At 29.2% G+C, this 26,569-nt stretch overlaps 6 protein-coding genes and 2 long non-coding RNA genes across 16 annotated transcripts; 3 read left to right on the top strand and 5 right to left on the bottom strand.

Annotated features, from left to right (window-relative positions):
* Position 1: 1 nt before the first annotated feature.
* LOC100649226 (protein unc-45 homolog B) lies at positions 2-3,873 on the bottom strand. Its single transcript, XM_012314912.3, has 5 exons — positions 3,524-3,873; positions 2,869-3,311; positions 2,403-2,732; positions 1,873-2,313; positions 2-1,775 (listed from the first exon to the last, which is right to left on the bottom strand). Exons 2-5 carry the CDS (start codon positions 3,289-3,291, stop codon positions 147-149), a joined length of 2,823 nt encoding a protein of 940 aa, XP_012170302.3. The 5' UTR covers positions 3,292-3,311; positions 3,524-3,873; the 3' UTR covers positions 2-146.
* A 485-nt stretch (positions 3,874-4,358) lies between these two features.
* LOC100651380 (DCN1-like protein 5) lies at positions 4,359-8,482 on the bottom strand. 5 transcript variants are annotated; one of them, XM_012314915.3, is made up of 8 exons: positions 8,049-8,482; positions 7,878-7,970; positions 7,738-7,797; positions 7,437-7,649; positions 6,881-7,016; positions 6,379-6,745; positions 6,102-6,309; positions 4,359-6,021 (listed from the first exon to the last, which is right to left on the bottom strand). In XM_012314915.3, exons 5-8 carry the CDS (start codon positions 7,003-7,005, stop codon positions 5,936-5,938), a joined length of 786 nt encoding a protein of 261 aa, XP_012170305.1. In that variant the 5' UTR covers positions 7,006-7,016; positions 7,437-7,649; positions 7,738-7,797; positions 7,878-7,970; positions 8,049-8,482; the 3' UTR covers positions 4,359-5,935. The 5 variants fall into 5 exon arrangements, with proteins under 5 accessions (XP_012170305.1, XP_048266906.1, XP_012170304.1 ...); XM_048410949.1 differs by having other exon boundaries at positions 7,437-7,797; XM_012314914.3 differs by lacking the exon at positions 7,738-7,797.
* A 138-nt stretch (positions 8,483-8,620) lies between these two features.
* LOC100650496 (fidgetin-like protein 1) lies at positions 8,621-11,161 on the top strand. Of its 2 annotated transcripts, none has more exons than XM_003399712.4 (2): positions 8,621-9,065; positions 9,149-11,161. In XM_003399712.4, the coding sequence occupies exons 1-2, from the start codon at positions 8,911-8,913 to the stop codon at positions 10,944-10,946; spliced, it is 1,953 nt and encodes a 650-aa protein (XP_003399760.2). In that variant the 5' UTR covers positions 8,621-8,910; the 3' UTR covers positions 10,947-11,161. The 2 variants fall into 2 exon arrangements, with proteins under 2 accessions (XP_003399760.2, XP_048266893.1); XM_048410936.1 differs by having other exon boundaries at positions 8,940-9,065; positions 9,157-11,161.
* LOC100650739 lies at positions 11,063-13,135 on the bottom strand. The gene is made up of 8 exons (XM_012314919.3): positions 12,778-13,135; positions 12,397-12,643; positions 12,214-12,339; positions 12,043-12,145; positions 11,845-11,968; positions 11,605-11,770; positions 11,401-11,529; positions 11,063-11,339 (listed from the first exon to the last, which is right to left on the bottom strand). The coding sequence occupies exons 1-8, from the start codon at positions 12,892-12,894 to the stop codon at positions 11,164-11,166; spliced, it is 1,188 nt and encodes a 395-aa protein (XP_012170309.1). The 5' UTR covers positions 12,895-13,135; the 3' UTR covers positions 11,063-11,163.
* Positions 13,136-13,218: 83 nt separating this feature from the next.
* On the top strand, positions 13,219-17,754 carry LOC100649940 (protein arginine N-methyltransferase 3). The gene is made up of 9 exons (XM_012314918.3): positions 13,219-13,752; positions 13,824-13,951; positions 14,233-14,586; positions 14,672-14,841; positions 14,908-15,066; positions 15,135-15,322; positions 15,400-15,626; positions 15,714-16,073; positions 16,149-17,754. Exons 2-9 carry the CDS (start codon positions 13,939-13,941, stop codon positions 16,256-16,258), a joined length of 1,581 nt encoding a protein of 526 aa, XP_012170308.1. The 5' UTR covers positions 13,219-13,752; positions 13,824-13,938; the 3' UTR covers positions 16,259-17,754.
* LOC100650857 (ETS-related transcription factor Elf-5) lies at positions 17,607-22,165 on the bottom strand. Of its 4 annotated transcripts, XM_048410947.1 has the most exons (8): positions 21,547-21,688; positions 21,369-21,481; positions 19,796-19,928; positions 19,001-19,255; positions 18,777-18,848; positions 18,604-18,690; positions 18,331-18,526; positions 17,607-18,253 (listed from the first exon to the last, which is right to left on the bottom strand). In XM_048410947.1, the coding sequence occupies exons 3-8, from the start codon at positions 19,872-19,874 to the stop codon at positions 18,142-18,144; spliced, it is 801 nt and encodes a 266-aa protein (XP_048266904.1). In that variant the 5' UTR covers positions 19,875-19,928; positions 21,369-21,481; positions 21,547-21,688; the 3' UTR covers positions 17,607-18,141. The 4 variants fall into 4 exon arrangements, with proteins under 4 accessions (XP_048266904.1, XP_012170307.2, XP_048266902.1 ...); XM_012314917.3 differs by lacking the exon at positions 21,369-21,481 and having other exon boundaries at positions 21,547-22,165; XM_048410945.1 differs by lacking the exons at positions 21,369-21,481; positions 21,547-21,688 and adding an exon at positions 21,174-21,285.
* LOC125386100 lies at positions 21,282-21,826 on the top strand. Its single transcript, XR_007225964.1, has 2 exons — positions 21,282-21,431; positions 21,532-21,826. It is a non-coding gene; the product is annotated as an uncharacterized LOC125386100 (long non-coding RNA).
* A 1,249-nt stretch (positions 22,166-23,414) lies between the features above and the next one.
* Positions 23,415-25,948, bottom strand: LOC125386103. The gene is made up of 3 exons (XR_007225967.1): positions 25,588-25,948; positions 24,939-25,085; positions 23,415-24,422 (listed from the first exon to the last, which is right to left on the bottom strand). It is a non-coding gene; the product is annotated as an uncharacterized LOC125386103 (long non-coding RNA).
* Between the last annotated feature and the right edge of the window lie 621 nt (positions 25,949-26,569).

Below are 26,569 nucleotides of genomic sequence, written 5' to 3'. Positions count from 1 at the left end.
GTATTACTTAAATATTTTATTGTGTTGTTTGCTATGAAAGATGAAATTGATAATCTTTCTTTAGGCACTTTGCGGTATTATGATAAATATTCATTATTAGATATTCTTTACACACCAAAATTAAGTTAAGTGCATACTGTATATATTTATTCAATATTTTCCAAATTATTTGTATTTTGTGGTACTTGTTCTTCATTTTCACTTTTCCTAATAAGTTTCCATTCTGCTGCAGCTTCTAATGCTTTAGCTGCTAATTCTTTAATTTTTTTGTTTTCCACTGTATCGCTCTTTGTCAAAGCCATTAAAATTTCCATTACATCAGTTTCAATCATTCTACTTGCTACATCTTTTGTACTTTTCATCATATTTAAAACTATTATAATCCCTCTATGTTGTAAATCAGAATTTGGATTAGCAAGTAAATAATGTAGTGATTCTAACCAATCCTTTGAATCAAATATTTTTATGCAAGACTTTATGCTAACTGATGTTAACATTGCTAAGGCCCCTGCTGCCGCCATGCTTGTATCTACATCTTCATCTTCACAAAGAATGACCAGATATTTAACTCTATCGTTTTCTTGTTCATAATACTTAATAGTGTCTTCACACATCATTAAATTATTTATAACCTGCGTGGATGCACGTTTTAACATTTCATGATCTTCATACATATAAGCTTCAACTTTTTGGAAGCCTCCTTCTTTTAAAATTCGTTTTCGAATACTATCATTAACACCGGCTAAGTTGCATAAGGCCATTAAAGCTTCAAAGTTTTCGAGTGCAGAACATTCTGGATTTAAAAGATTTAAAAATGGTCGAACTACCTCCATTATTCTTTGTCCAGGAAATGCAACTTCTGGATTTATTGTAATTCCTAATCGCGCGAGAGCTTGTGATGCTTGTTTTTTTCCTTTATCTGTGCCATCTAGAGCTAATGGTAAAAGTGCTTTTCCTCCACCTTGTTGAACAACAATTCCTCGTACATCCGGTTGACTACAAATTGCATTAAATACACGTGCTATTAATTCTTTGCTATTTTGGCTTTCTGTTTTAGAAAGTGCGACTAATGCATATGTTACACCAGCGTTAGCTAATGCAATTACTCTTTTATTTACAAAATCTATATCATCTAACTCGTGTTCTTCTGGTATGTGATGTTTTGCAAATTTCGCTAATTCAATCATTTCTGGTATAAGTTCTTGTTTATCATATGCATTACATAAATTCACTAATGTAGTAACGACGCCATAAATTACAGACTGATCTCCAGTTTTGGCCAGTTCTATCATTGCTTGAACTGCTTGTACATCTTCAATTAATTTTTCTTTGACTTCAGCATCAAAAGTAAGATATGATAATCCTTCCACCGCCCATTTTCTCATATCTTTTTGTTTTTTAGGATTAATTAAAAACCTTCTACAAGCTTCAGCCAATTTTTTTGTTGCTCCATCAGCAAATGGTCTTATTGTAGCATCTGTACCACCTGAACTACCTAATTTACACAATCCTACTAAAGCACGTACTCTAATAGAATCATCTTTAGATTGGTACAATTTTTTTAATATATTCACGCCTTGATTGATAATTGTGGTAGCTTTGTCTTTTTTGGATGCAGCGGCAATAATACATTCGCAAGCAACTTTTTGTTGTAATAGATCTTCTGTTCCTGCCATAACAAGTATCATTTCTAAAATACCTCCCTTAGCAATTATTGTATTTCCAACATCTAGTGGACCAAGCAACAAAGTTGTTATTGCAACTACAACACGAACCTGTTTAAAAGAATAATATGACATGAATAAACATATTATATATTTATATTTTTCATGATATAGCTTTCACCAAAGATTAAACAAATATATTATTTACCTTAGATTCTATATCTGGTGTTAGTAGTTTATCTTTTATATATTCATCAATAGCATTTCTAAATTTTTCCTTTGCTGCATCATAATACATATTTTCATAAACTCTCGCCAAACACACACTTGTTATAGTTCTAGTAGATGATGTAATGTGCATTGAGGATTCATATTTATATTCTTCAAGCTCACTAGCTACTTCCATTAAACGTTTCAAACCATGAAGTTCAACTAATCGTTCTGCCCAATTTAATGCAGTATAGTGGATGTTACGCATAATAAGTTCTATAATTGCATCTCTAGCTAGTCCAGAAATTGTTCTGCTTGTTACACTGTACAGTAAACAAGATAAAATAGTATCTATCTCCTTGTTGTATTTATCACACAATTCTTTGTTTGGTTTTGAATCTGGTTTGTTAGTCATTCCACTATATGTGTTTAGTATTGTCTGTAAACATAATTTTAAAAAGATATTAAGATGAATATACATCTTAACATTGAAAATAACAATTTTTCATATTTATTAAATTTACTAACCTGTAAGCAATATTGAGCAGCATTTACTCTTTCTGCAATTATACTGTTGATCATCTCTAAACACCAAGGTATACCAATTTGCTTTATAATAGTTTCAGTTCTATTAATGTTATCTTTACATAATTCTGCAATAATTCGAACACCAATTGTTATTATTTCCTCACTTTTCTCAAGTTTAAGCATCTTTATTATTTTAGAGATTACTCCATCATTAAACATTATTTCTGCTCCTGCTCTTTCTCGAGCAAGAACAAGTAAATTGTTCATTGCTGTTTCTCGTTTTTCACTATCTCCTTTTATTTCGAAAGCTATATCTATCATTTGTGATACCTTTAAAAGAACATATTCATGTACTGGTTTGTGTATTATAGAAAAAGATATTTTTATAGTTTCAACTATGCAAAAGTTTTAAAATATACTTTGTAATTGATCTATCATGTTATATAATGAATCCTAATATACAAACCTTTACACTAACACGAGAATTTTGTCTATATCTTTCTTGGACAATTTCATGTAACTTTGCAGCAATAGGTTGAATTGCTTTATTGCCAGGATCTGCAGAAATAATGTATCTTGCATCACGATATGCTTCTTCGTATCTTTCCAATGCTTCTAATGCTTGACATCGACGAAACAATGCTTTTGGATCATTTGGAGATATTTTAAGAGCTTCATCACAATCTTCAATTGCTTTATTATATTCTTCTTGTTTTAAATATGTAGCTGCACGATTCTTATAATATATAGCTTTCTCTGAATTATCTTCATTTGTAAGTTTTAATGCATTTGTATAACAACTTAAAGCTTCTGACCAATTTCCTTTATTGAATTCCACATTGCCCTCTTCCTTCCATTCATGTGCAGTCAAATTTGTTGTTTTTGTCATGTTGTTTAACTAAACGTTTTCTAATAAAAAAAATTAATTATACATTGTTTCAGAAAAATGTTCATGTTATAAAACAGTTTAACATAACAATTATCTAAATAAATTATAGTATATTATTTACACAGCATGCGTTTAAATATTAAATAAATAATACTTAATACGTAATTGCTATGTCAAGACGAAATTATGAATAATACCAATACACACATATGTAAAACTCTATAATACGTACCAAGAACTAAATATTATATGATTTTCTTTGAAATATTAGAAATTTAAATGTTAAAAGTTTAATTGCTGGTATTTCTTTCGAAAGTCTCTAATGCAATACTGAGACTGGCACTGCTTCTGCATCGTATTAAAAAGGGAACAGATCTATCCAGACGTCACTAGACTATTGCATGTTTATTTTAAACTGTTCGTCCCACGATCGAATAAAAATAAAACTGCCGGGTTAAAATAATTTTCAAACCCGTTAGTAACGTTATCATGCTACCTACATCTTTGCTATATTAATTGAATTTTCTTTCTACAAAAATTAAAAATTATATCTATGTAAAACTTGTTTAAATGTATTAAATCATCAATGATTGTTTATAATGCTTCATATTTTCTATTTAAATTGAAATACAAGTATGTGTAGCATGTATATACAAATATATATAAATATGTATGTGCGCTTATAAATATTGGCGCGATTTTTAAATACGCTAGACACTAGCACTTAATATTATGAAAGTATTGATACATTCACTAGATATATGAAATTGTTTATGTAGAAATTGAAAAGTATAATTTTAGACTTTTATATAACAATTAGAGAACATCATTAACATTATTACCACAGGTTAGCTATCTATTTATAGGTTATAATCCTAGGTTTTATGTTTAGGATTGAAGATTAACTTAGGTTTAAAATCTAAATCAATTGATTGTATCCAAAAACTATAATGTGTGGATGGTGAAATACACACACGCACACACACACACACACAAAAGCGCGCGCGCGCACGGAGAAAGATAGAGAAAGAAAAAAAACATCATTATATAAATAAAGAAAATATACATTTATTGAAAAAAGTATTTTATTTATTTTACCTTCGTCATTACATTACATTCTCCACATCGCAATTGTATTGCAGCGATATACGATGATTTTTAATTTTTGTTTCTAATTTCTTCATTATGATGTATGGGTTTATAATTTTCCATTAGATACTTTTTTCATTCGTGAATTAAGATTACTATTAATTTGGAAGTTATGAGCGAAATTTTAAATTTAATTTTATATTATATCATTAATGATAACATTATTTGTAATAGAAGTGCTCATGCAGGAAAAGATATACACATACACATAATTAAGCAACTTTGATGTAATAATTGAACTAATTTATAATATTACCGCAATAATTTCCTATGTTATTATTACTGGACAAATTTGTTTATTAAATAAAATTCAGAATCGCGATATATGTCCAACTATTCGCGATTAAATCTAATAAAAATTGGCAATTGATTGAGCTAAAATATAATACAAATTATTTGAACAATCACCATACATTTAATCCATTTTAGTTGTCGCAAAAATTTTTATGACAAGAAACATATTTAAAAAAGATCGTACTTTACCTCTCTAAATTATTGGAACCGATTAAAAAATATACGTATATTTTTATTACAAAAATATACTCAATCCTGTTTAAATTTCTTGCATTGAATAAGAACATAACAGTGTATTATCTTACCGAATATTTCGAAATAAATTTAATTCCAATATTGCATAAGTGTTATATTGATTTAATAAGAAATTCGATATTCTAATGTACATCGATATTTATGGCATGTATAGGAATTATTTTATGTGAGCTAAGTAATATGTACCAATGTGTTCTATTGTATTTTAGATATTAAACATTGTAATAGCACTTACATACTATACATGTTATTTTATTTATGAACCTACTTAATAACATTCGTGATTATTAAATATTTCGTGATAATAGTTATACACATATGTCTAAATTTTGTAAACATTTTTATATGAAACATACTTCAACATTGTAAAAAGAATTTTGGATATATGTTTATAAATAACTTGGCTTGTAATTTTATACTGTTTAATTTATAGTAAATCAAAATAAAAATTCGTTATACTTATTAATGTCTAAAATATAAAGCTATTACAATTTTATTAATTTATGAAAATAAGATTGAAAACTGCAATAGAAAATTTATCTCTTTTATACAAAACTTAGTTATATAGGTAATATATACTGTGTTCTACTTTTTCCATTTTATAATAGAAATTATATTTTATAAATTGCACAAGTAAATCTTATATGAAAATATATTTATTTTTAATCACAAGAATTTCTGCGACGAACCTTGGACTAGCAATGAATGGTGATAAGTAATTAAGAATAATCTAGAAAATTTGTAACCAGAGTCCACTTAGAACTGTGTAAAATCATATTAAGACAGACTACTTACATTATCATTGATTAATAAAAAAGATAGTACGAATGATGATAATTGAAATGTTGCGAGGTTATGATAGAAACAGAAATTTCGTTATTAACAAAATATGGTGATAGAAGAGATGAGTTCTTTTTATTTTAGTAGACTATTATTATTGAATGTTTCAGCTGCCCCTAGCTTCTGTTGAAGATGCTTCTTCGCCACGTTGTATTTTTAGCCATTCAACAAATTCATCAAGCATTACTGGCCCTGTAAAAGATGCATGCACTAAATATGAAGTACGCACATAATTAAAATATATTCGTCAGTGACATTATGCGATTACACACATGCTCCATCTAAATCATAATTAGCTAAATCATGATTGATTGTACGAGAAAATTCTAAAATGTTGCACCACTGATCTTTATTGATCACTTTGTACTTCGATTGATCTAGGAACTGAGCAAATTGTGTAAACAATGGCCAATGTTTTCCCAAAAGTAATTGTAACATAACTCTTGCTGTTTCCATATCCATACTTCTTTGATCTTTGTCCTAAAATATGGTGTATAATACATATACATGTCTACAAAAGTTTTAATACATACAAAATATAATGCTTACTCTAGCAAAATCATAAGCATATCTGTATATTCCCTTAAATGTATGTGGATCATTTAATTGATTCCTTAGGTACTCAAGTTTCTGTTGTATTTTACTAATAGAATCACACTGTAAGTCCGAAAGACCTTTTAACCATTCGCTTAGTGTAAAGAAACCCATTTGTCGAGCATTCATTTTATATGCAAGAACAAGCATTACTACATTTTCAGGTTCTACACCAATATCCTCACAAAACTTTTCCATTCCTTCAGGCCCAAGAGTATCTGAATCATCAGGTGTTGTATATTCTCTAAACCATGTGATACAACGTTTTTGGGAAAAAGATGAAGCAGTTGAAACATCTTCTGTTTTTGAATAACGTCTTGCACTGGAAGGGAGTAACATGTTTATTGTATTTAACATAAGAGGATCCAACAATATGACACAGTTATAAAGTTTAACTTCAAATCGTTATTGGTTTATACGTATAACATAAGTTTAAATTTGTTGTAACATAATTTACCTAGATGTATGTCTAAGTCTTTTTGAAGGATGCCTCGATATGCCTTCTTCATGAGCACTAGGTGACATTTCAATAGGCGTATGATGATTTGTGCTAGAGGGCGCTCTACGCTTGCTGCGTGGCATCCCTCTTTTAACTAAAAAAAATAATTTAATGTTTACATGAATTACCATAAAATATAACAATTAGTTAATTGATATAATTATTTACTTATTATACACAGTCCTTACCTATTAATTAATATGTATATATTCTCAAAAATAAGTATATTATTAATAAAAACTCTTAATAATGTATTAATAATTTATAAATATTTTCAACTGACATTAATTACAATAGACTGTTATATATAATTTATATAAGTTTTGATCTTTTAATTCAGTAACTAAATGTGTAATATATATATTTATAAAGATACTCTCAATTTTGCTTCATTAAGAGAATAAAAAATATGAATTGACAAAACAATAATAAGTCAATATCAAAAGAGGCATAAAACTAATTTGTCCATATATTGAAATAGTATAAAAAGAAATAGTATAAATAAATTACTTACCACGCAGCAACAATGTAAGTAATATAAAAGATTAAGAAGATTTGAAGGATCCGTAATATAGCTGGTTTATACTGGCTAAACTGACATTTCCTTTCAGTCTTAAAAGATCGAGTTTGAGGTTAGGTTCGGCAATTAATCGGAGTATATCGTAATTTTCAATGTTTTTTACTTTAGCTTTAACCGCTTTGTACATGTGATGTTGCAAATAGATACCTAAGAGTTATTAATATATATTTTTAGACACACTAATCTTGAATTATGTTTTTAATGTAGAAAAAGAAGTATCCAGTTAAATAGTTACAGAGCTTATATATGCAAATTATTTCCTGCTGCGACATGAGTCGTATCGTAATACCAAATGCTTGCAGAAAGATGAATCAATGATTATCACATTATAATGAAATATATAAATGTATAATAAATTGAAAAGACCCTCCCTACCTTGTTGAATGAACCACTAGAACAATTGTACCAGAAATGTATTTCTCAGAGTCAAAAGTCAACATCAATATAAAACTTGCTTTGTAGTTTAGTCTATAAAAATAATATCAAACATAGTGCCAGCGTCATTAAATATTTAAGTAATTTATTAATTTGGATATTTTGTACTACCTAAACGCTGTACGGTTAAATAAAATTTTTTGCACATCAGCTTTATTTCATTTTATTGCCGTTTTGAGACAGCATGCCTTTTCGCAGGGATACCAAATGTAGAATTTATTTCCCACTAGCATGAACAATTATGGAATAAAAATGAATATTGATGTTTCATCATTAATTTGTATTATTTTAATATTAGCAAGGCTTAGTACAGGAAACTTAAAAATGTAAAAATTTAAGTGATACGGTGTGATACCATAAACTAACAATTTGAAAAAAACACACATAATTTATAACATATTAATACACTATTTACGTATATTTGCCATTTTTATGTTAAGATTAATCTTTTATTTATAAATTAAGAATAAAAATAACATGTATACAAATCAAACCACAAGTGAACAACAGGATAGGGGCATTATTCAATATATATTTTTGTCGCACAGTTTAGGTTCACAAATAATGTTACCACTTTGATGTTGTTTCCAATGTTACCGATTCAGCAATAGTCGAGTAGCAGTACCGATCGTTAAGAAAACAGAGATCTTGTTATTGACAGTCAAGGTACAGGGGGCGTAAAAATCTCCGTGATTTTTTTCACGTTCGGTATTTCAGAACGTGAGATAGGAAAGTCCGAATCCCAAATTATGAATGTGAATGTTGTTAATTTGAAATTCGAAATTATACATTTGTATAAATAATTACATTATAAGTTTTATTATCATCGATAGTAATTACATATGTTTTGTTAATTGTTCCTTTCTAATTGACGAATTGAAAAAGTAATTAACAGCTGACTGTTTATTTATGCTACAGTATAATAGAAGATTAAATAAAACTTATGTTAATACAATATTTTTGAAAGACAAATATGGCTACTATTGATATAGAAATTAATAAGAAGAAGAATAATTTCTTAGCTGCATATCACATCCTAAAATTTTCAAAAAATGATAAAGATGATACAGAAGTTGTAGACATTGAACGTAGATGTTTTGCTATGAAATATCTAACAGCAAAACAGTGGTAAGTTCTATAATTTTATCCTCTATTCAGATATAAGTAATTTATTCAATGTATCAAATACATACATAAATTATTTCATTTAGTGAATCAGAAGATGTAGCAGCTTGTCTACTTCAAAAAAGTTTGGAAGATTATCAAAACTTAATGGAAAATAGAGATGGGATAAATAATTATTGGAAACAATGTAAGTTACAAACACCAAAGATCAATAGTAATCCACAGAAATGGAAGTCAGGTCTATACGATATAAATATGGCACTAAATTTTGTGAAATCTTTACCTTGCCAAGATAATAATACCATGCCATGTCATAAAAGATTATTTAATGATAGACATGTGGAGAATATCATTAATATATGGGAAAATAAAGAAACTGAACCAAGAAATAGAAAGATAAGTACTCAAGCAAAACCAAATCTTAGTCAGAGTTCAAATGCAAGTAGTAAAAAAGAAGTTGAAAATAACATGCAATGTGAAATTGATAAAACTTTATTTTCATCCAATAGTTCTACAGATGAAAGTATTAGCACACAAATGAGTTATAATAAACAACCTAAGACTTATTCTGTCAATCAAGAAAATCAAATTTATGCGCGACAAAGGCTTGTCAAGTTTGAATCTAGATCGAACTTTAAATTTACAAGAGAAGATCCATTTAAAGCATCTAAAAATAATCAGGATCAATCGAGTTACCACAGAAATAATATGAAATTAAAAACACAAGTTTCTGTTCAACATAATGAAGAAGATCCTAACACTGTTAAATCTAAAATGAGCTTTTTCAAAACTGCTAGGGATGAACTAAATGTGCAGCAAATGAAAGCTAATAAGCCAATGCAAAAAAAGACTCTAGGAGGGAAGGGATCTGTTAATTCTAAATTTGTTTGTCCATTTAAAAGGGAAAAAGAGAAAACTCAGGGAAACACGTACAATAATGAAAGTGACACAATGGAAGATGAGAGATTAAAAAATGTAGAATCAAAAATGGTTGAACTAATCAAGAATGAAATAATGGATTCAAAGACAACTATTTGTTGGGATGATATAGCTGGTTTAGAATATGCGAAAAAGATTATAAAGGAAGTAGTTGTGTATCCTATGTTGAGACCTGATATTTTCACTGGTTTACGTCGACCACCTAAAGGAATTTTATTATTTGGTCCACCAGGTACAGGGAAAACACTTATAGGAAAATGTATAGCATCGCAAAGTAAATCAACGTTTTTTTCAATATCTGCAAGCTCTTTAACTTCAAAGTGGATAGGTGAGGGAGAAAAAATGGTCAGAGCGTTATTCGCTGTTGCTAAGGTTTATCAGCCATCAGTGATTTTTGTTGATGAAATAGATTCGCTGCTCACTCAAAGATCTGAAACTGAGCACGAAAGTTCTAGGAGATTAAAAACTGAATTTTTGGTGCAATTAGATGGAGCTACAACCGCAGATGAAGATCGCATTTTAATTGTAGGAGCAACAAATAGACCACACGAACTAGATGAGGCAGCACGTAGACGACTGGTTAAAAGATTGTATGTTCCTCTACCTGAATTCCAAGCTCGTAAACAAATCATAAATAATCTATTAATAACTGTTCCACATAATCTTACTGAAGAAGATATAAATAATGTAGCTGAACAGTCAAAAGGATATTCCGGAGCCGATATGTCTAATTTATGTAAAGAAGCTAGCATGGGACCAATTAGAAGTATCCCATTTAATCAATTAGAAAATATTAGAAAAGAAGATGTCAGACAAGTAACAGTCGATGATTTCAAGGAAGCACTGGTACATGTACGTCCTAGTGTATCAGAATCAAGTCTAACAACTTACGTTGAATGGGATGCTACATATGGAACTGGAACAGCACAGAATTATAAAGCATAACACATACTTTTACCATTTTTATATTAGTATTACAGTGTATTTTTGTACAGTACAAATTTTTATAACAAAAATATTTTTGCGCTATAGTGAACAACTTCTTAATAATTACAATCAAAAACTCAAATTCTCATTTATTATTACATTATATATAAAACTTAATTTATGAAAAATTTTACATTAGTCTTATAATTACATTTTGGTTTGCTTAAAGAGTATATTACATAAACTTAACAATATAGAATTTTTTGTGGTAACCAATAATTAAATATTCCTCGATATTAACCATTATATTTAATGAAATAACAGTTGAGGAGTCAGGACACAATTTGTTTGAATTAATAGTATTAAAATCAATTGCTCCGAAATCGTTTATATAATATATATGAACATTTCCTGTACAGAAGTAATTATTTAATACAATTGTAAATAATCTTATATTAAATAGAAAGATTACCTGAGTCCAATCCCAAAATGAGTACATGCGCATATATCAAAATTGCAGTAGGTGTTCCATGTAAAATAGGAAATAAATTATGGATCTTCCATTCTTTTCCTTGTACCAAAAAACCCACATATCCATATTCTATAATAATTGCATTATTGAAATATTTTATTAATTTTATATGACTATTTTATATATCTATTTAGTACTTCTTACCTGTAATACAGGCAATTATATTTGGTTTAAATACATAATAACGACGAATTCTTATATTTAGTGGTTGAACACGTGTATAAGAGTTCACGTGTATAAGTGTATAATCCTTTTGACTTGCATTCAAAGTCAAATCTACACAGCAGCCTTCTTTTGTATATAAAAGTACCTAAGTCACAATTTAATTTAAATAATAAATCAAGAAATTATAATTTCTTTATATAGTTACTCCATTATTATTACTTTATTATTATCTGCACCAATAGCAATAATATTATCTGAATCAAGTTCATACACAGTTTTTGGTATTGATCCCACGATACTTATTATGTTATGCATGGCGATATAGCAATAACTGTAACTTGTACTATTAAATGTTTAATATTTAGTAATGATCACATTGATTGTTTTGATTATAGTTTTGTGTCCTTTAAATCATACCAAATTAACTTTCCACGGGTTCTATCAATTGGCTTCAATGTACTCACATCCCAAAAGCATATGTGATTATTTATAGAACTAGATATACAAACAATACTTGTTTCTATAAAATATAAATGATTAATTAGAAGCTTTCTTATCAGATTTTTGTTTAGTAAAATTTATAAATACCATCTCTGAGAAGCTTTACACTTTCTATATATTCCATATGATCAACTATATGTTTGCTTGTACGTAAATTAGGAATATTGTAAAAATAAACAAATCCTGCAGATGTCCCCATTGCTAATAGATTTCCTACAAAAAACATTTGTTATGAATACAAAATATAATTTTGTATCTTTAATGTATTACCTGAAGTATCTATACAAGTAATATATTCTGAATGATGGTCTTTTAATGGCTTAATACATTTACTTTGTGCATTACATTTTTTCATGTTTTTGCATTTAATCCATAATTTATACATAGCTATCCAAAATTTAACATCATGTTTCTCATAAAAATTAGTATATTTCTTTGGACTCAATGTTTCGCATAAAGTGGTCCAAAAATGTTCTGGAATTTTATCTTTGCACAATTTATGCCACAGGGTACTTTGCTATAATGAATAAGCCAAAAAAATAATTGAGAGATTAAATATGAATATGTATTAATAATAATGTATTATGTGGGTATACATACTCATTCTGTGAAAAGCACTCAAGTTTTGTAGTAAAAATTATAATTATTTACCTGCAATACTTTATCGATAATTTCCTTCCAACATTTACAAATTATTTTCAAATTTATAAGTGTTAGTGGATCGACGTACAAAAATATATGTTCCCATATATCGGGAGGGAAAATCATTGTCGTATTATAAAACAAACAAATTAAACCTAACTAAATGAAAAATGTTCAAGATTTCCAGCTATCACATATGTATTTCCTGTTGGCTGCGTGCTACGTTCTATGCTATAAACGTATGTAAAGTTTTTATCGATTGTTATCGACTTTCATCGCAATGTTGTTGCGTGTTGCGTTCGAAACAATTTTGAAAATTTCTGAAATTTCCATTCATAATTGCTTCGATGATTATGAAAGTGGAGTAAGTTTTATATTCTTTTTTTCAAGATATTTAAATATTTAGATTTTTACATTTGGGTAAAAGTACTTTCTCACGATAAAACAAAATATTTCACGACAAATTCTTACTTTTATAGTACACATTCTTTCCTAGATAAAATTTTTAATTAATTACAAGATTTTTAACTGTTGATCAAATTTACGAAAATATTTTGTTACTGTAACATAAATCGATGTAATATGTATTAAATGATAAATGAGATTTTTTAATTTTCTACTCAGACAACTTTCATAATCACAGGCGCAAAATTTGTCCGATGAGTGACTCCATTTATATTACTAAATTTAATAATTGTTGAAGAAATATGATTAAATCTATTTGAGAGCTTTTACATAAAATGCTTAATGTTTATAAGAAGAATCATTTTATTTCATCATATGTCAAGAACTACATAGAAGTTATAGAATTTATAGAGTAGGTCGAAGTTCCGTTGTATGTTACATATCGGAGAAAGTGTTCCAGTTTCAGTGCAAGATTCATCAAGAGGATAAAAAAAACTTAAAAAGGTCAAGAGCATTTGATGTCGAGTCGAATCAATAAATATTAAATTATAGTTTAAAGAGGACCATCTACGCCAAAAAGTTTGTATTGGCTAGGAACGTGATATGACATAGAAAATATTGATTTGACATTAAGCCAGAGCTTTTACCAGGTTCTGCACGTGCACGGATGAGTGGAGTCTCTAACCTTGAAAATTTTAAACAATCTCGTCTCTATAAGAATAACTGTAGCAAATTCACTTCATTCATTATATAATTAATTACAAAATGACAGATCAAGGTATATATAATATTTTGTCATTTATATACTTATATATAATACAAATTAAGAATAAACATCTATAGCTAGCAATCACATATTACATTTTGATTATTTGGAAAATTTTTGATATTGTTTATCTAATATAATAATAATTTAAAAAATTATATAAATATTTTAAAATTTATTCAGTAATTTTCTGAATTACCAAACCATTGCATTTTTCTATTGATATTAAATTTTAATATTATTGATAACACTTAATATAAAGTTGTTTGCTTTTAATGTTTTTCATTTATTAGCTATTTCTTCAAAAGATAATTACGAATGTGAAATGGATGGAACAAGTGATGATGATAGTGGAGATGATTGGGAAGAAATGACAGAAGATTTTGAATCTATATCGTGCCTTTTTTGTAATGAAGTTGCCAATAACTTTTCTATGGCACTAGAGCATCTAATAGCTTCACATAGATTTGATTTAAAAAACTTTATAATCAAACATTCTTTAGATACTTATTCCTATATTAAATTGATCAATTTTATTAGACATAAAAATGTTTTACCTGATCAGCTAAATGCATTGAACATAAAAACATGGGAAAGCGAGGAATACTTAAGACCTGTTATAGAAGATGACCCTTGGTTAATGTTTGGTAAGTATGAATACAATTAAATTCATTACAAATTAGTGTTTCTTAAATTATATTTGATTTTCATTTATTATTTCTGCACATAAAGATATTGAAGATTTAGAAGAGAAGACAACGAAGCCTATTGCATATACTGTGAATTCAGAAAATGGGTGTGTCACATTATCTGAGGCACATTTTGCCGAATTACAAAGAACGATACAAACACTTAGAGCACAATTGGAACAACGTGAATCAGCATGTCTTTTGGCAATACAGGTATTCATATAAAAAGCTTAATGTCTATATACCAAATAAAACAGGTATTAAAACATTCAATTCTAGCAAATAGATGAAATGGCAGAAAAAGCACAAAAATTGATCTTAGATGGTGATTTAGATGAAAACAATACTCTCAGCTCTTCTGGTAATTCTAATTGTAATGTTGATAAGGGTTACTTTAATATTTACAGCCATTTTGCCATACATCATGAGATGTTAACAGTATGTATATGTATATTTATTTAATAATGAGTATGATTCTTTAATAATGAGTACAATTATTTTTACAGGACAAAGTAAGAACCGAAAGTTATAGAGATGCATTCTTAACAAATGCTAACAGATTTAGTAATTGTGTGGTATTAGATGTTGGTTGTGGAACTGGAATTCTGTCTATGTTTGCAGCAAAAACTGGATGTCGCAAAGTAATTAGTGTTGATCAATCAAATGTAATATATCATGCAATCGATATAGTGAGGTAAATAGAATATAGTAAATAGCACTTTCAATATTTGGTTTTTCTTATCTAACATGATCTTTTTTAATATATCATAGAGAAAATAATTTAAGTGACATTATCACTTTAAAAAAAGGTCGGCTGGAAGACATTAATCTCGATGAAGATAAAGTAGATGCGATTGTCTCTGAGTGGATGGGATATTTCCTTCTATTCGAGGGTATGTTAGATACAGTGATATATGCGAGAGATAACTATTTGACTCCTGGTGGAATACTTCTTCCTAATAGATGCACACTCAGTATTGTGGGAAGTGGAGATACTAGTATGTATCTTTGAAATAATAGAATTATATAATATTTTTAAATTTACTCTTTCTATTTTATTATTTTTATCTTATCAATTTTTATAGGGAGATATGTCGAACTCATTGATTATTGGTCGAACGTGTATGGTTTTAAAATGAGCTGTATGAAAGCGGAGGTTTTACGTGAACCGAGTATAGAGATTTGTAACGCTGACGAATTAATAACTAGCACTGTTGAGATACAAGCATTCGATTTATACAAAGTAACGAAAGATTGCGTAAATTTTTCATCGCCTTTCGAATTTAAAGTAAAAAAGACTGGATCGTTAACTGCGATTGTTGGCTATTTTGATATCTTCTTTGACTTGGACAATCCAATTTATTTTAGTACGGGACCTTATTCGCCTCCAACACATTGGAAGCAAACAGTATTTTCATTGAACGAACCTATTAGCATTACCGAAGGTAAGTTAAATAAAAGTTGAAATAAAAATTATTGATTGTCAAATATAAGAAAATAAATATAAGAATTTTTTATAGGGGAAATTTTACGTGGTAAATTAGTCTGTCGTAGACATGTTAGAGATATTCGAGGACTCATGATTACAATTCATATTAAGAATACTAGCCAGGTTTATTACTTAGAATAATCTAATGATATTCGCTTTGAAGTCTACTTAATAGACGTAAGTGCCAAAAAGGAAAAGAAAGAAAAAGAAAAAAACAAATAACATAGGGTCCATAACAGCTTGCTGGCTATAAAATTATTGATGACTATCATTAAAAATTAAATAATAGATGAAATACGGTTCAAAAAGCGTAGGAAAAATCGTTCAGTATCCGTATTTTTTATGGAATTGTTATTTACATTTTGAGTCCCTGTAAAACTGTAGAAATCATATAATCTCGTATAAATCGAAAGGTTTGACTCCTGCAATGATAAAGACATAAACAATCTATATATATATAAGATTTTTTTACTTTATTATATTTTTTTTTTAATATATATAACCAAAGATTATACGTTGATTGTTTACGTAAATTATCTTACATAATCACAACGCACATGCTTTCTACAGGATATCGTCGCAATTAATGCGAACTTTACGGTAGAGATTATTTACGATTCGTGCCTTTTTGATAGTCGATAAACTTAAACATTTATAATTGACCATAAAGTTAACATTTTGGAAGGTTAAGTAGTTCCGAGAAAAACGATATGATAGCGTTTCATTTTACAGTTCTGTCGAATTATGTACAAAATTTTACGATAGTGTTAAAAAAGATATTTAAGTACATACCCGGTTGCACAAATATTCTATTGATTCAAATAATGATAGTTTCAAATTTTTTAAATATTTCTTAATGATCATTTTAAATAATGATATTTTGTATTTGAAAAATGTATTTTAAAGGAATGATCAAATCTAATTAGTGCAGTCGGGATTATTCTTACGCTTTTATTACACAAACAACGATTTCGAGTTCGCTCGAGTTAAATTTAATCCAAGAGTCCTATAAATAACTTCAACAAATGAATTAAAAAGGAAATATGCATAATTTTTACCAGCATATCTTCTTCCGTCACGATACTATGTATGAATTTCAATATTTCATACTTGTTAATGACTAATCGAATCGTCCAGAATTTATTTAAAAATATAAATATTTTTGCCAGCTTTCTTGCATGTGCTATTGTAGAATAAGTATCCACATTTAATAATTAACCGTTAATGAAACGAAAATGAATTAACACCAATTATAGATCCGATATTTCAGCTAATATAATTTATAAAAAAAATAATGTGATTATACTTCTTCTCGATTTCCTTTAAGACTATTCTAGGAAAAGAATTTATAGTGGAACTGCATTGGTTACGAACTTATAAAAATTTAGTTCCCTCTTTTGAAATTGCCTGACATGTTGTTTGTAACCCAGGGTCAATTTAAAAAGTACTTATGCTTCCAGATTAAGGTATGTAATACAACTCTGTGATATAAAAAAATAAGTAATAGTAAATTTATTTGATTGTAAGTCAGGAGGAATTATTGCCTTCCTTGATTATAATATGTGTACTTTTACATAAGTAATCTATCACGCTAATGCTTAAAATCAAATAAATTGAAAAAATCTTACAAGTTTAAATTATTTCGTATTCACATTTTGCTATCACGTATTTCTATAAATTCAGTCATACATATAAAAACCTCGACATTTTTATTCATTTATACTGTTTTTTACGTTATTTAAATCTAGTCAGTATGTATCATCTATAATACTAGATCCTTTCTTCTTAGTCTTTTATTTAGATTATCGATTGCAACTTGATGCTCAAACGTTTCGATTCAATTAACAAAATACTTTCACTTCCTTTTTCAATATCAAAATATACATTGACAAATCTCTAATTGTAGAAACGTTATCTTTTTAAAGCAATTTTAAGATACATCCTGTGAGCGAAATTCACAATAGGTCACAAACGTTACTTTTACTTTTTTGTACAATTTTTATAACAAATGCAATCCTAAACATTTAATATCGGAAATTTGGATTATCAGTTTGCCAACCCTTTGCATTTGGTCCAAATTGATAAACTAATCTTCGACCGAGTACAGGTTGAAAAATTTTGCTTTTATAATAGTACCTGAAAGAATATTTTTTATATAAAAATATTGCAGAATCACCAAACAGAATTTAAACAAAAAGTGAATGAAAAATTACCTCATTGCTCGACTCAGTTTTTCGTACGTCATTTTTGTGTTTCCTTTTCTTGAACCCCATCGTTTCGCGACCTCGTCACTTTTAACGAACCGAAATTTCGCTTGAGAATAATCTTCCCAACAGATTAAACTTGGACACGTTTCTCGATTACGTAAGAGGTCCCTGATGAACTCCCAAAGCTTTCCCTGGCTAGTAGCTATATAACATTATATTGGTATCATTGCATCACTGAATTAAGAAATACATACTTTAATTCAAAGTAAAAATGCTTACAATTTTTTTTTGGTTTTAATACTCTTGGTCTCCCTGGTGGCCGTTTGGTAGTTTGGTAATCAATACTATTATTATCTGATTCTGCGTCTACAAAAATAAAAACAATATTTACGTACTTTATTATAAAAAAAGATAATCATTTCGTATAAAAAAATTCGAAGGATTTATATTACCTGATGTACTGTTGGAATTAATTCGCGCATATTCGTCTTCGGAATGAGGATGGATGGTATTAAATGGTGGAACTGTAATTACATAGTTTTGTTTTTACTAACTACTAATGACGACTGATTCTTAAATAAAAACTATCAATGAGATACAGCGAAATAATATTATGGTAGTTTATTACACTATTATTTTTTGTTATCAACATTCACACGTAATCACAATTACATACGTATATTCGAGATATGCTGAGAGTGGAGTAGGTCATAGAGTCGATCTCCGTACATAGGATCATGGTTGATAAAATCGTCTCTGGTAAAGGTGACCAACTCGTTTCCTGGTACCGCAAGACTATGTTGTATTAGACTATACGGTTGTCCGATATAAGATGCCGCAGACATCAACCAGTTTATTGTTTCTTCTTGACACCAGTTTCTAATAGGTTTATCAGACCAACCGGTACCATCAATTTCATTATTTTCATCACCTGTTGAATTGAAAAAATTGATACAAGTCGAAAATGAAAAATACATCAAAATAAAATGAAACGTACTTTTATAACATCATAAAACAAGATTATCTTTCAGAACAAATTGTTTGGAAAATATAATTACTATATAATAGTTGGTTCTATATGATCCCCTCTCTCTCTCTCTCTCTCTCTCTCTCTCTCTCTCTCTATATATATATATATATATATATATATATATATATATATAGAGTATATATATATATATATATATATATATATATATATATATATATATATATATAGAGTATATATATATATATATATATATATATATATATATATATATATATATATATATATATATATATATATATATATATATATATATATATATAATATATATATATATATATATAATATATATATATATATATATATATATAATAATATTTTATATTGTAAAATGTATATTAATAAAATTAATATAATACCAATTATAATAGTGACGTTTGAAAGTATAGATATAATCAAGCAAAACTATTTTTCATGAATTACCAAAGTAACACTTTTTTCGGGGAGGTTCGTAACTGCGCGTGGTCAGGGCATTAGTTTTCAACGTGACCAATGAGTCCATGTCCAGTACGAAATGATCATCGTCGTCATTTAGATTAGGAAACGAAGGGCACACCTGCAAACAGAACATATCGTATGACAAACAAATCCGAAACGAAATCGGGTTTCTACGTTAATGACCTTGTTGGCGTCTTCAACCGTCCTGTCTCTTTTTATCGCTAGAGACTGAGAAAAACGAGATCACTACAATCTCGTTTCCTTGGACTGGCTTTTATACGCGTACGACAAAGATATATACATATATGTATGTATTTACGTCTCGATTCTGGGCAGAGCATCTACATAAAACGGATATCGGTAATTTGCAATAAATAACCGCAAATCGTTGTTTCAAATGTTATTTATTTTGTATTACGTGGATTCGAATGCTTTATGCAAAGTCAAGCGTGCGGTAAATGATAATAATATCTTATATTAGTAAATTAGTGTGCATATAAGTATTGCTTAGCAGTAATTAACTGATATGTAACATTATTGTTTCAAGTATCATATTTTTATAATTATTTTTGTCGTGTCTTATCTCTGTGTAGTAGTTTCTTCTTCGTAATTTTCAAATATTTAATAGAGAAAGTATCATATTTTAATTTTTAGTCTTTAAGTTATTAAATTTTGTATGGATGCATGTTAATCCGTGTAAACTTATTTGGACGTAGTAATAGGTGCTATTGATATCTTTTGATATATTTTCTTTTTGTTTAATAATATGTATAAATGCAGCATATACAGTTTGCCACAAAAGCATTTGATACAACGACGGTCAGTAGATAGTCATATAGTCTTTTTCTCGATTAAAAAATTCCAACTAGCATGTGTATCAATATTTGCGCAATAATTTACTGTATCAATACAATTGATACAGCATTGTCAGAAATATTGTTCTGTTTCGTAGAATTGACAACATTTTATTGCTCTCACAAATCATTTCACTAAATCTACAAATGCACTTGTTTCGCACTTAGGTGCGAATACTCGTACGATATAGACGCTCGAGTTATCGCGTCGCCGATCATCGTCACTTTTCGTAGAAACGCAATTTTTACAATCTTGCAACTCTTTTCCAAATAGAACGATAAACTCTCGTACTAACTTGACAGAAATATATTTTTTATTTTATATTGTATCTAAAGAAAGAAATGAAACATCGTTTGATACCTCGTAAATCGGTTGTCAAAAACTTCGAACAGTTTTTCTATTTATAACTTCTTTTAATCTTTTTATTCGTTACATTAAATTTACAAAAATCTTCGATTAATCATTAGAAGTAAAGACTGTAATTGTTCATTTCTCTATTCCACTTTACCTTAGTCTAAAGTACTTTAATGCCATTTCTTACGATATGCACGTACGAATTAAACGAAATAGTTTTCCCAAACGTTTTATAGCTTTCCGTTTTTTCATACTCAAATATCAGTCTGGAATTCGAGAAAAACACAGTATTTTTTTAGAAAGTTCATTATAGCACACTAGCGCTTCACGCGGTGCAGTACTAACAAACCTTTTTCTCTCTAGCACGTGAGGCTCACACATGCGTTCCTTCTCCAGAAAGATTACAGAACAGGTAAACAAGTAAAACTCATATAAAATAATAAAAAAACACCGTACAATCCACTAAAACCAATTCAAATAATCCAAACAGAACAACTTTACAACTTTTTTAGGTAATCGTAACTCACCTCCACTAAGTCGGTTCTATCGTAACTACTGAACGGATCCATTATTAAGTTCATTCGATTCTTCAACTAAGCAAATACAAAGACTGTCGTACAAACGTAACAATATGTTCGTTACAGAAAATTGTCACGATTTACGCGAAGGTAAATGTATGTCACAGCGCGGCGTGAACAAGTCGCATCACTGTCTGTTGGAAAACAGATCGAAAACAATTATACCTCAAACTAAACACGAGGTCGCGGCGTTGTCGCGCAACGCGATACTGATCGCCGGTCGCCGAAATGTCTCTGACGAAGACGCCAGGCGATATGGTGACGCGAAAGACGTCAGCGGGAGTACCACGGGGACGGATAGCGCGGAAGAGCAGGTTTCAACGGGGATTTCCCGCTCTTTGGAATTGACCAATCATCGGCGACGTGCTTCACGATAGCTGACGCAATAATTGCGGATACACACCATTGGCGGCGGTTGCCGAGATCCGGAGAATCCGAGACGAAAACGCAACCGAAAATATAGCTAACGCGACGGTTATTCCCCGAGTGGCTTCATTATTTTGCGATCCAACGAGGTCGACCGGACGGTACGCTGGGGTATCCGTATCATCGCAAATCTGGCCGAAAATTCATCTTCTTTAATTTTTCCTCAGCTGTGAAATTTTCATTCTTAGGAAAAACTAAACCAGGAATATTATATTTACAAATTTCATTTCTGCATCTTTGAAGTGATACATACGTGTAATAAATAAAGCCAAATTTTGATAATGGTCTCTTCAGCCCTTATATACCGCATTTTTTATTGTTGTATCAACTACTCTTTTATGATAAACAATATTTTAAAATGGACTATAATTTGTTCATGTTTTTTAAGAATGTCATGTATCACTTTGTTATATTTAAATTTAAAATATCATTTTGTTATATTTCAGGATACATCCGAATTTTTGTAAAAAAATTTAATTGTAAAGAATGCTTTGTTATGCTTATAGTATAATTGCTCGAATTGAATTTCTTTAGCTATTGTAAGTAGAAATGATAATAATGTTACGTATTTTTTAAACCACTAAAATCATTTGGAATTAATTTGATAATGCGGAATCAATTTGCGATATAATGCAAGAGCGAAAGTTTAGAAAAAGAAACGCAGACTTTCGTTGAACCAAGAAAATTTTTCAGAAGAACCTCAAGCGTTTAAACACAAAATGCATATCTCACTTAAAGTAGGAGAGAAGAGGGTTGCATCATAAGGGGTTACAGTGTACTATTCAAAATTCTGACATGTAAAATAGATCCTCCGGTTTATATAAAAAGAGAGTCTTTTAATATATATTTGGGCAAATATATGTTATGAAAAATTCATATATGGCGTTTAAAATACGTTTTTTCCAAACAAATACATAGGTTGCTTGCCGCCAAGTAGGAACACGTGTTGCGAAGATTCGAGTTTTCGCAGTTCAAATTACTAAATTAACCAATCGATATCAATCTTTTTTAAGGTTAAAAGGTTGTACGTCCAATCGGTTGTATATAAAATGATTCCGCAAAAACAAATAACAGATAAGAAATGATCGAATGTAATTAAGTGTGCATGTCTGTGTACAAATATCTTAAATATACTTTATACTTTCATTAACTAAACAACGCATGAAAGAGTTATCGGATATAAATATGTTGTCATAGATAGAATTTCATTCAATGATTTAATGTAATGATTTATAATAATACTAATTTGGGTCAGTAAGGTAAATTTTTCTGGCGAATAATACGTAGTTATAGAAGCATATAATTAACCTATTTAGTTAAACAGATTTTAATTTCATGAAATATTTAAATTCGACTGCTTTAATTATCTTATAAAATCATTCTCACTCTCTCCAATCTTTTATAAAAATTTATGCGACTTATATGCTGTATTTACAGATATCATTATATTAATAATCGTGTCTTCAAATATTTCCAGTCGATCTATGCTGTTACGCGAAGCCAGAGTCTTGCGGTTAATCTAATTTCCATAAAATGGAAATCGCTATCGGGTTTCGATTTTTTCCTGGAAGTATCTTTTAAAAAAAAAAAAAACATTTATTGCAAATCAGCAACGATTCAACGTACGAAACAGTTACGAAATAACCAGGAACAAAAATTCGTCTGTACGACAAGACTTCGTCGGTATTCCCGTGACATTGAAGCGTTTGAAGATCTCTACGAAGATTCCATTTTTTTTTCTCTCTTACAGCGTTATTAATAGACACAAGTTGTTCGTCGCATAATTCTCAATAGATTGACTGGCTAGAACCAGTGTGAGAAAAAAAGAAAATGATACTCTGCAATAATGTGCACGTATACCAAATTTTCCTGGAATGTTGGAATACGTTTACATATAGTAGAGGTAAATAGATTGTCAATAATGCAGAAATTATATTCTTAAACTTTGTATGTATCATGTACATAAATTTTAGAAATATTTTCAATGGATCCACTAATGTGTCTAATTCGTACGTTCTACCCTGTATACATATAATGTTTCCATCGCATTCGTCCAGACAAAATGCAATATTCGAAAAAGCTTCTCACATTGGCGGCGCCTATGGACTCGTTTATTTATAGTACGCCACGATGTCTCGACATCGGAGTGTAAACATGTCGGTACTACCATGGACTTCATTTTATTTTACGATGTACTTTTCTCTCCTTTTTTCTCTTATGCGCCTTCTTTTTTTCTTTTCCTTTCAATTACGTCTCTACACTGGGAAGAACTCGCTTTTTATCATAACCGCAATCCGTGAAACTCCTGGGGATTACTAATAACTGATTCGAAGAACTGTGATCGCGCAAACCTCGCCAAGCTTTGATTTTATATCGGCTCTTTCGAAACATTCTGTTTCCTGTAGAGAAATTGAAAAATCAACGAATGAAGTAAACGAAGAAGAAAAAAGGCAACAATGATAAAGAACAAAGATTATTTCGGTTCTGATGTTAATTAAGGAAGTTGTGGTATTTTAATCAGTCTATTTCATAAATTTAGACGAAAAATGTAAGGATTACATATCTGTGGTTCACTTTAATCGTTCTTTCATTTTTTATGCCGAGAAGTTGAAAAATTCCTCAGTAACTTCCGAACTTGTTCTTCCAATTGCGAGTCACTTTGTTTTTTAGCTTGAATATGGCTTATAGTACTCGTAAGATGAATCACTGACCTATCATAAGAATTGTGATAAAGACTCAATCGGAATAACAAATGGAATTTTCTTGAGGAAAACCTGGATATAATTTCTAAGGTCTCAGAGATCCCCATCCTTTGTATTACTTGGTAAAGTCCTTCTTTAAATTCTAATAATTTTGTTAAACTGCGATCTCGGTCGATGTTGGTATATACTTATACTACACACGTATATACTTACTTTGCAGTTGTTGCTGAAATAAAAGAAATGGTCGTTTCGTTGGTTGTTCAGCTTAAAGCATCCCTGATCACATTTACTAGGTTACAGTTTTTGTGTATCACGGTTTGCTCCACTATTCAGATAGATGTTGATTAACATCAGGAAGACCTATAAGGTGTCCCAATAATCCTTTGATAATCTTTGTTATTTTTAGGAATGTGATGTAAGGTCACACACAAAGCTTGGATATTTTAAAATTTTACAATTATTTTTTAATTATTATATTACGAAGAAGTCCATGACACGTAAAGATAACATAAATAATCATTTCCTTATAAACGGAAGATTTTCAGATATTTCAAAGTTACATTTATTGCAATATTGTATTGATATAAATGGGTAATATTTTGAGCATCTCTCGTTCTTTTGCCCCGTTTATTGTCGAATGAGATTGTATTAGACGTCATTGAAATCGTCTGAACGAAGTCTTTTAAGAGTAAGATTATTTATTAAAATAAAATTGATTGTTGTTTTTATACTTTGATGCAATCTCATTAAATATGTAGAAATTCTATGCGATTAGCTTTTGCGCAAGATTCATTGAAGATCGTAATGCATCGCACCGCGTTTATATAAAATCACAAAATGAAATTATAAATGATTATCTTACACGTTAATGGATATCCTTAACCGGCAAACGCAAAAATTCTGTCCTCCTCTTAATTTTCATCCATTTATCGGAATATCGGGATCAGAAATGGTTGGATGTCGAAAAAGAAATAATCTACTTGTTTGAATAAGGTAGTTGTAGGCAAATTTCAAGTCACGTACAATACATACGATCACAACTGGGAAATATTTAATAGCATCGATATGTGAACACTTATCGAAAGTTAAAGCCCTGTTAAATTAATATCTTTTGAAGGTATTAAGATATCAAATTCAATGAAAATACTCATTGTCCTGTAAATATAAAATTTTTGTTATCATTATACGAAAAATTCACCAAACAGTCCAACGTTAAATAATATATTTATGTATATTGATATATTATATCTATTCTGAATTACAAACTTCACATACAAAACATAATAATATGACAATATGATCATATTAATATGATTAATCTTTGCGAATAAAAACATTTTTCAAAGTTTTTGTCACGAAAAGAAATTTTATAAGAAAATACATGAACTTTATGCATTATTCGACTTTGAATATAAATGATGTTGAATATGTATATTTATAATTATCTGTACTTGATATGAAAATGCAAATTGGCTTAAACAAATGCTACGTTTAGTAAACAAAACATATATCAATGACAATTACAGTCATTCAATAGACGTAAATACACGCAATGAAAAGGACAAAGAAGATTGAAAGCCAAACATAATCGTTTCTCTTTCTTTTTTTTCACGTCTTATAGTAAACTTTTTAATCTGTAGAGCGTAATAACTCGTACTTCTGCGTAATTGAATGTGTTTTGAAACGGGAAAGGTCATTCCGGACTGTCAAACAGGTTCATAATTTTTTAACGTCGATAAAAATCAAAAGTACTTAACTAACGTCATTGATTACGTGCAAGTTCCAAAATAAAAAATATTACATATGTTGTCGTATGTTGTACAATTGGAAAAAAGAAAAACTAA

This window comes from Bombus terrestris, chromosome 12, assembly GCF_910591885.1.
Source record: "Bombus terrestris chromosome 12, iyBomTerr1.2, whole genome shotgun sequence".
In the NCBI taxonomy this organism is placed as follows: Eukaryota; Metazoa; Arthropoda; class Insecta; order Hymenoptera; family Apidae; genus Bombus; species Bombus terrestris.
Note: the sequence above shows the minus strand (reverse complement) of the source record. Positions and strands in the feature narration are given on the sequence as shown.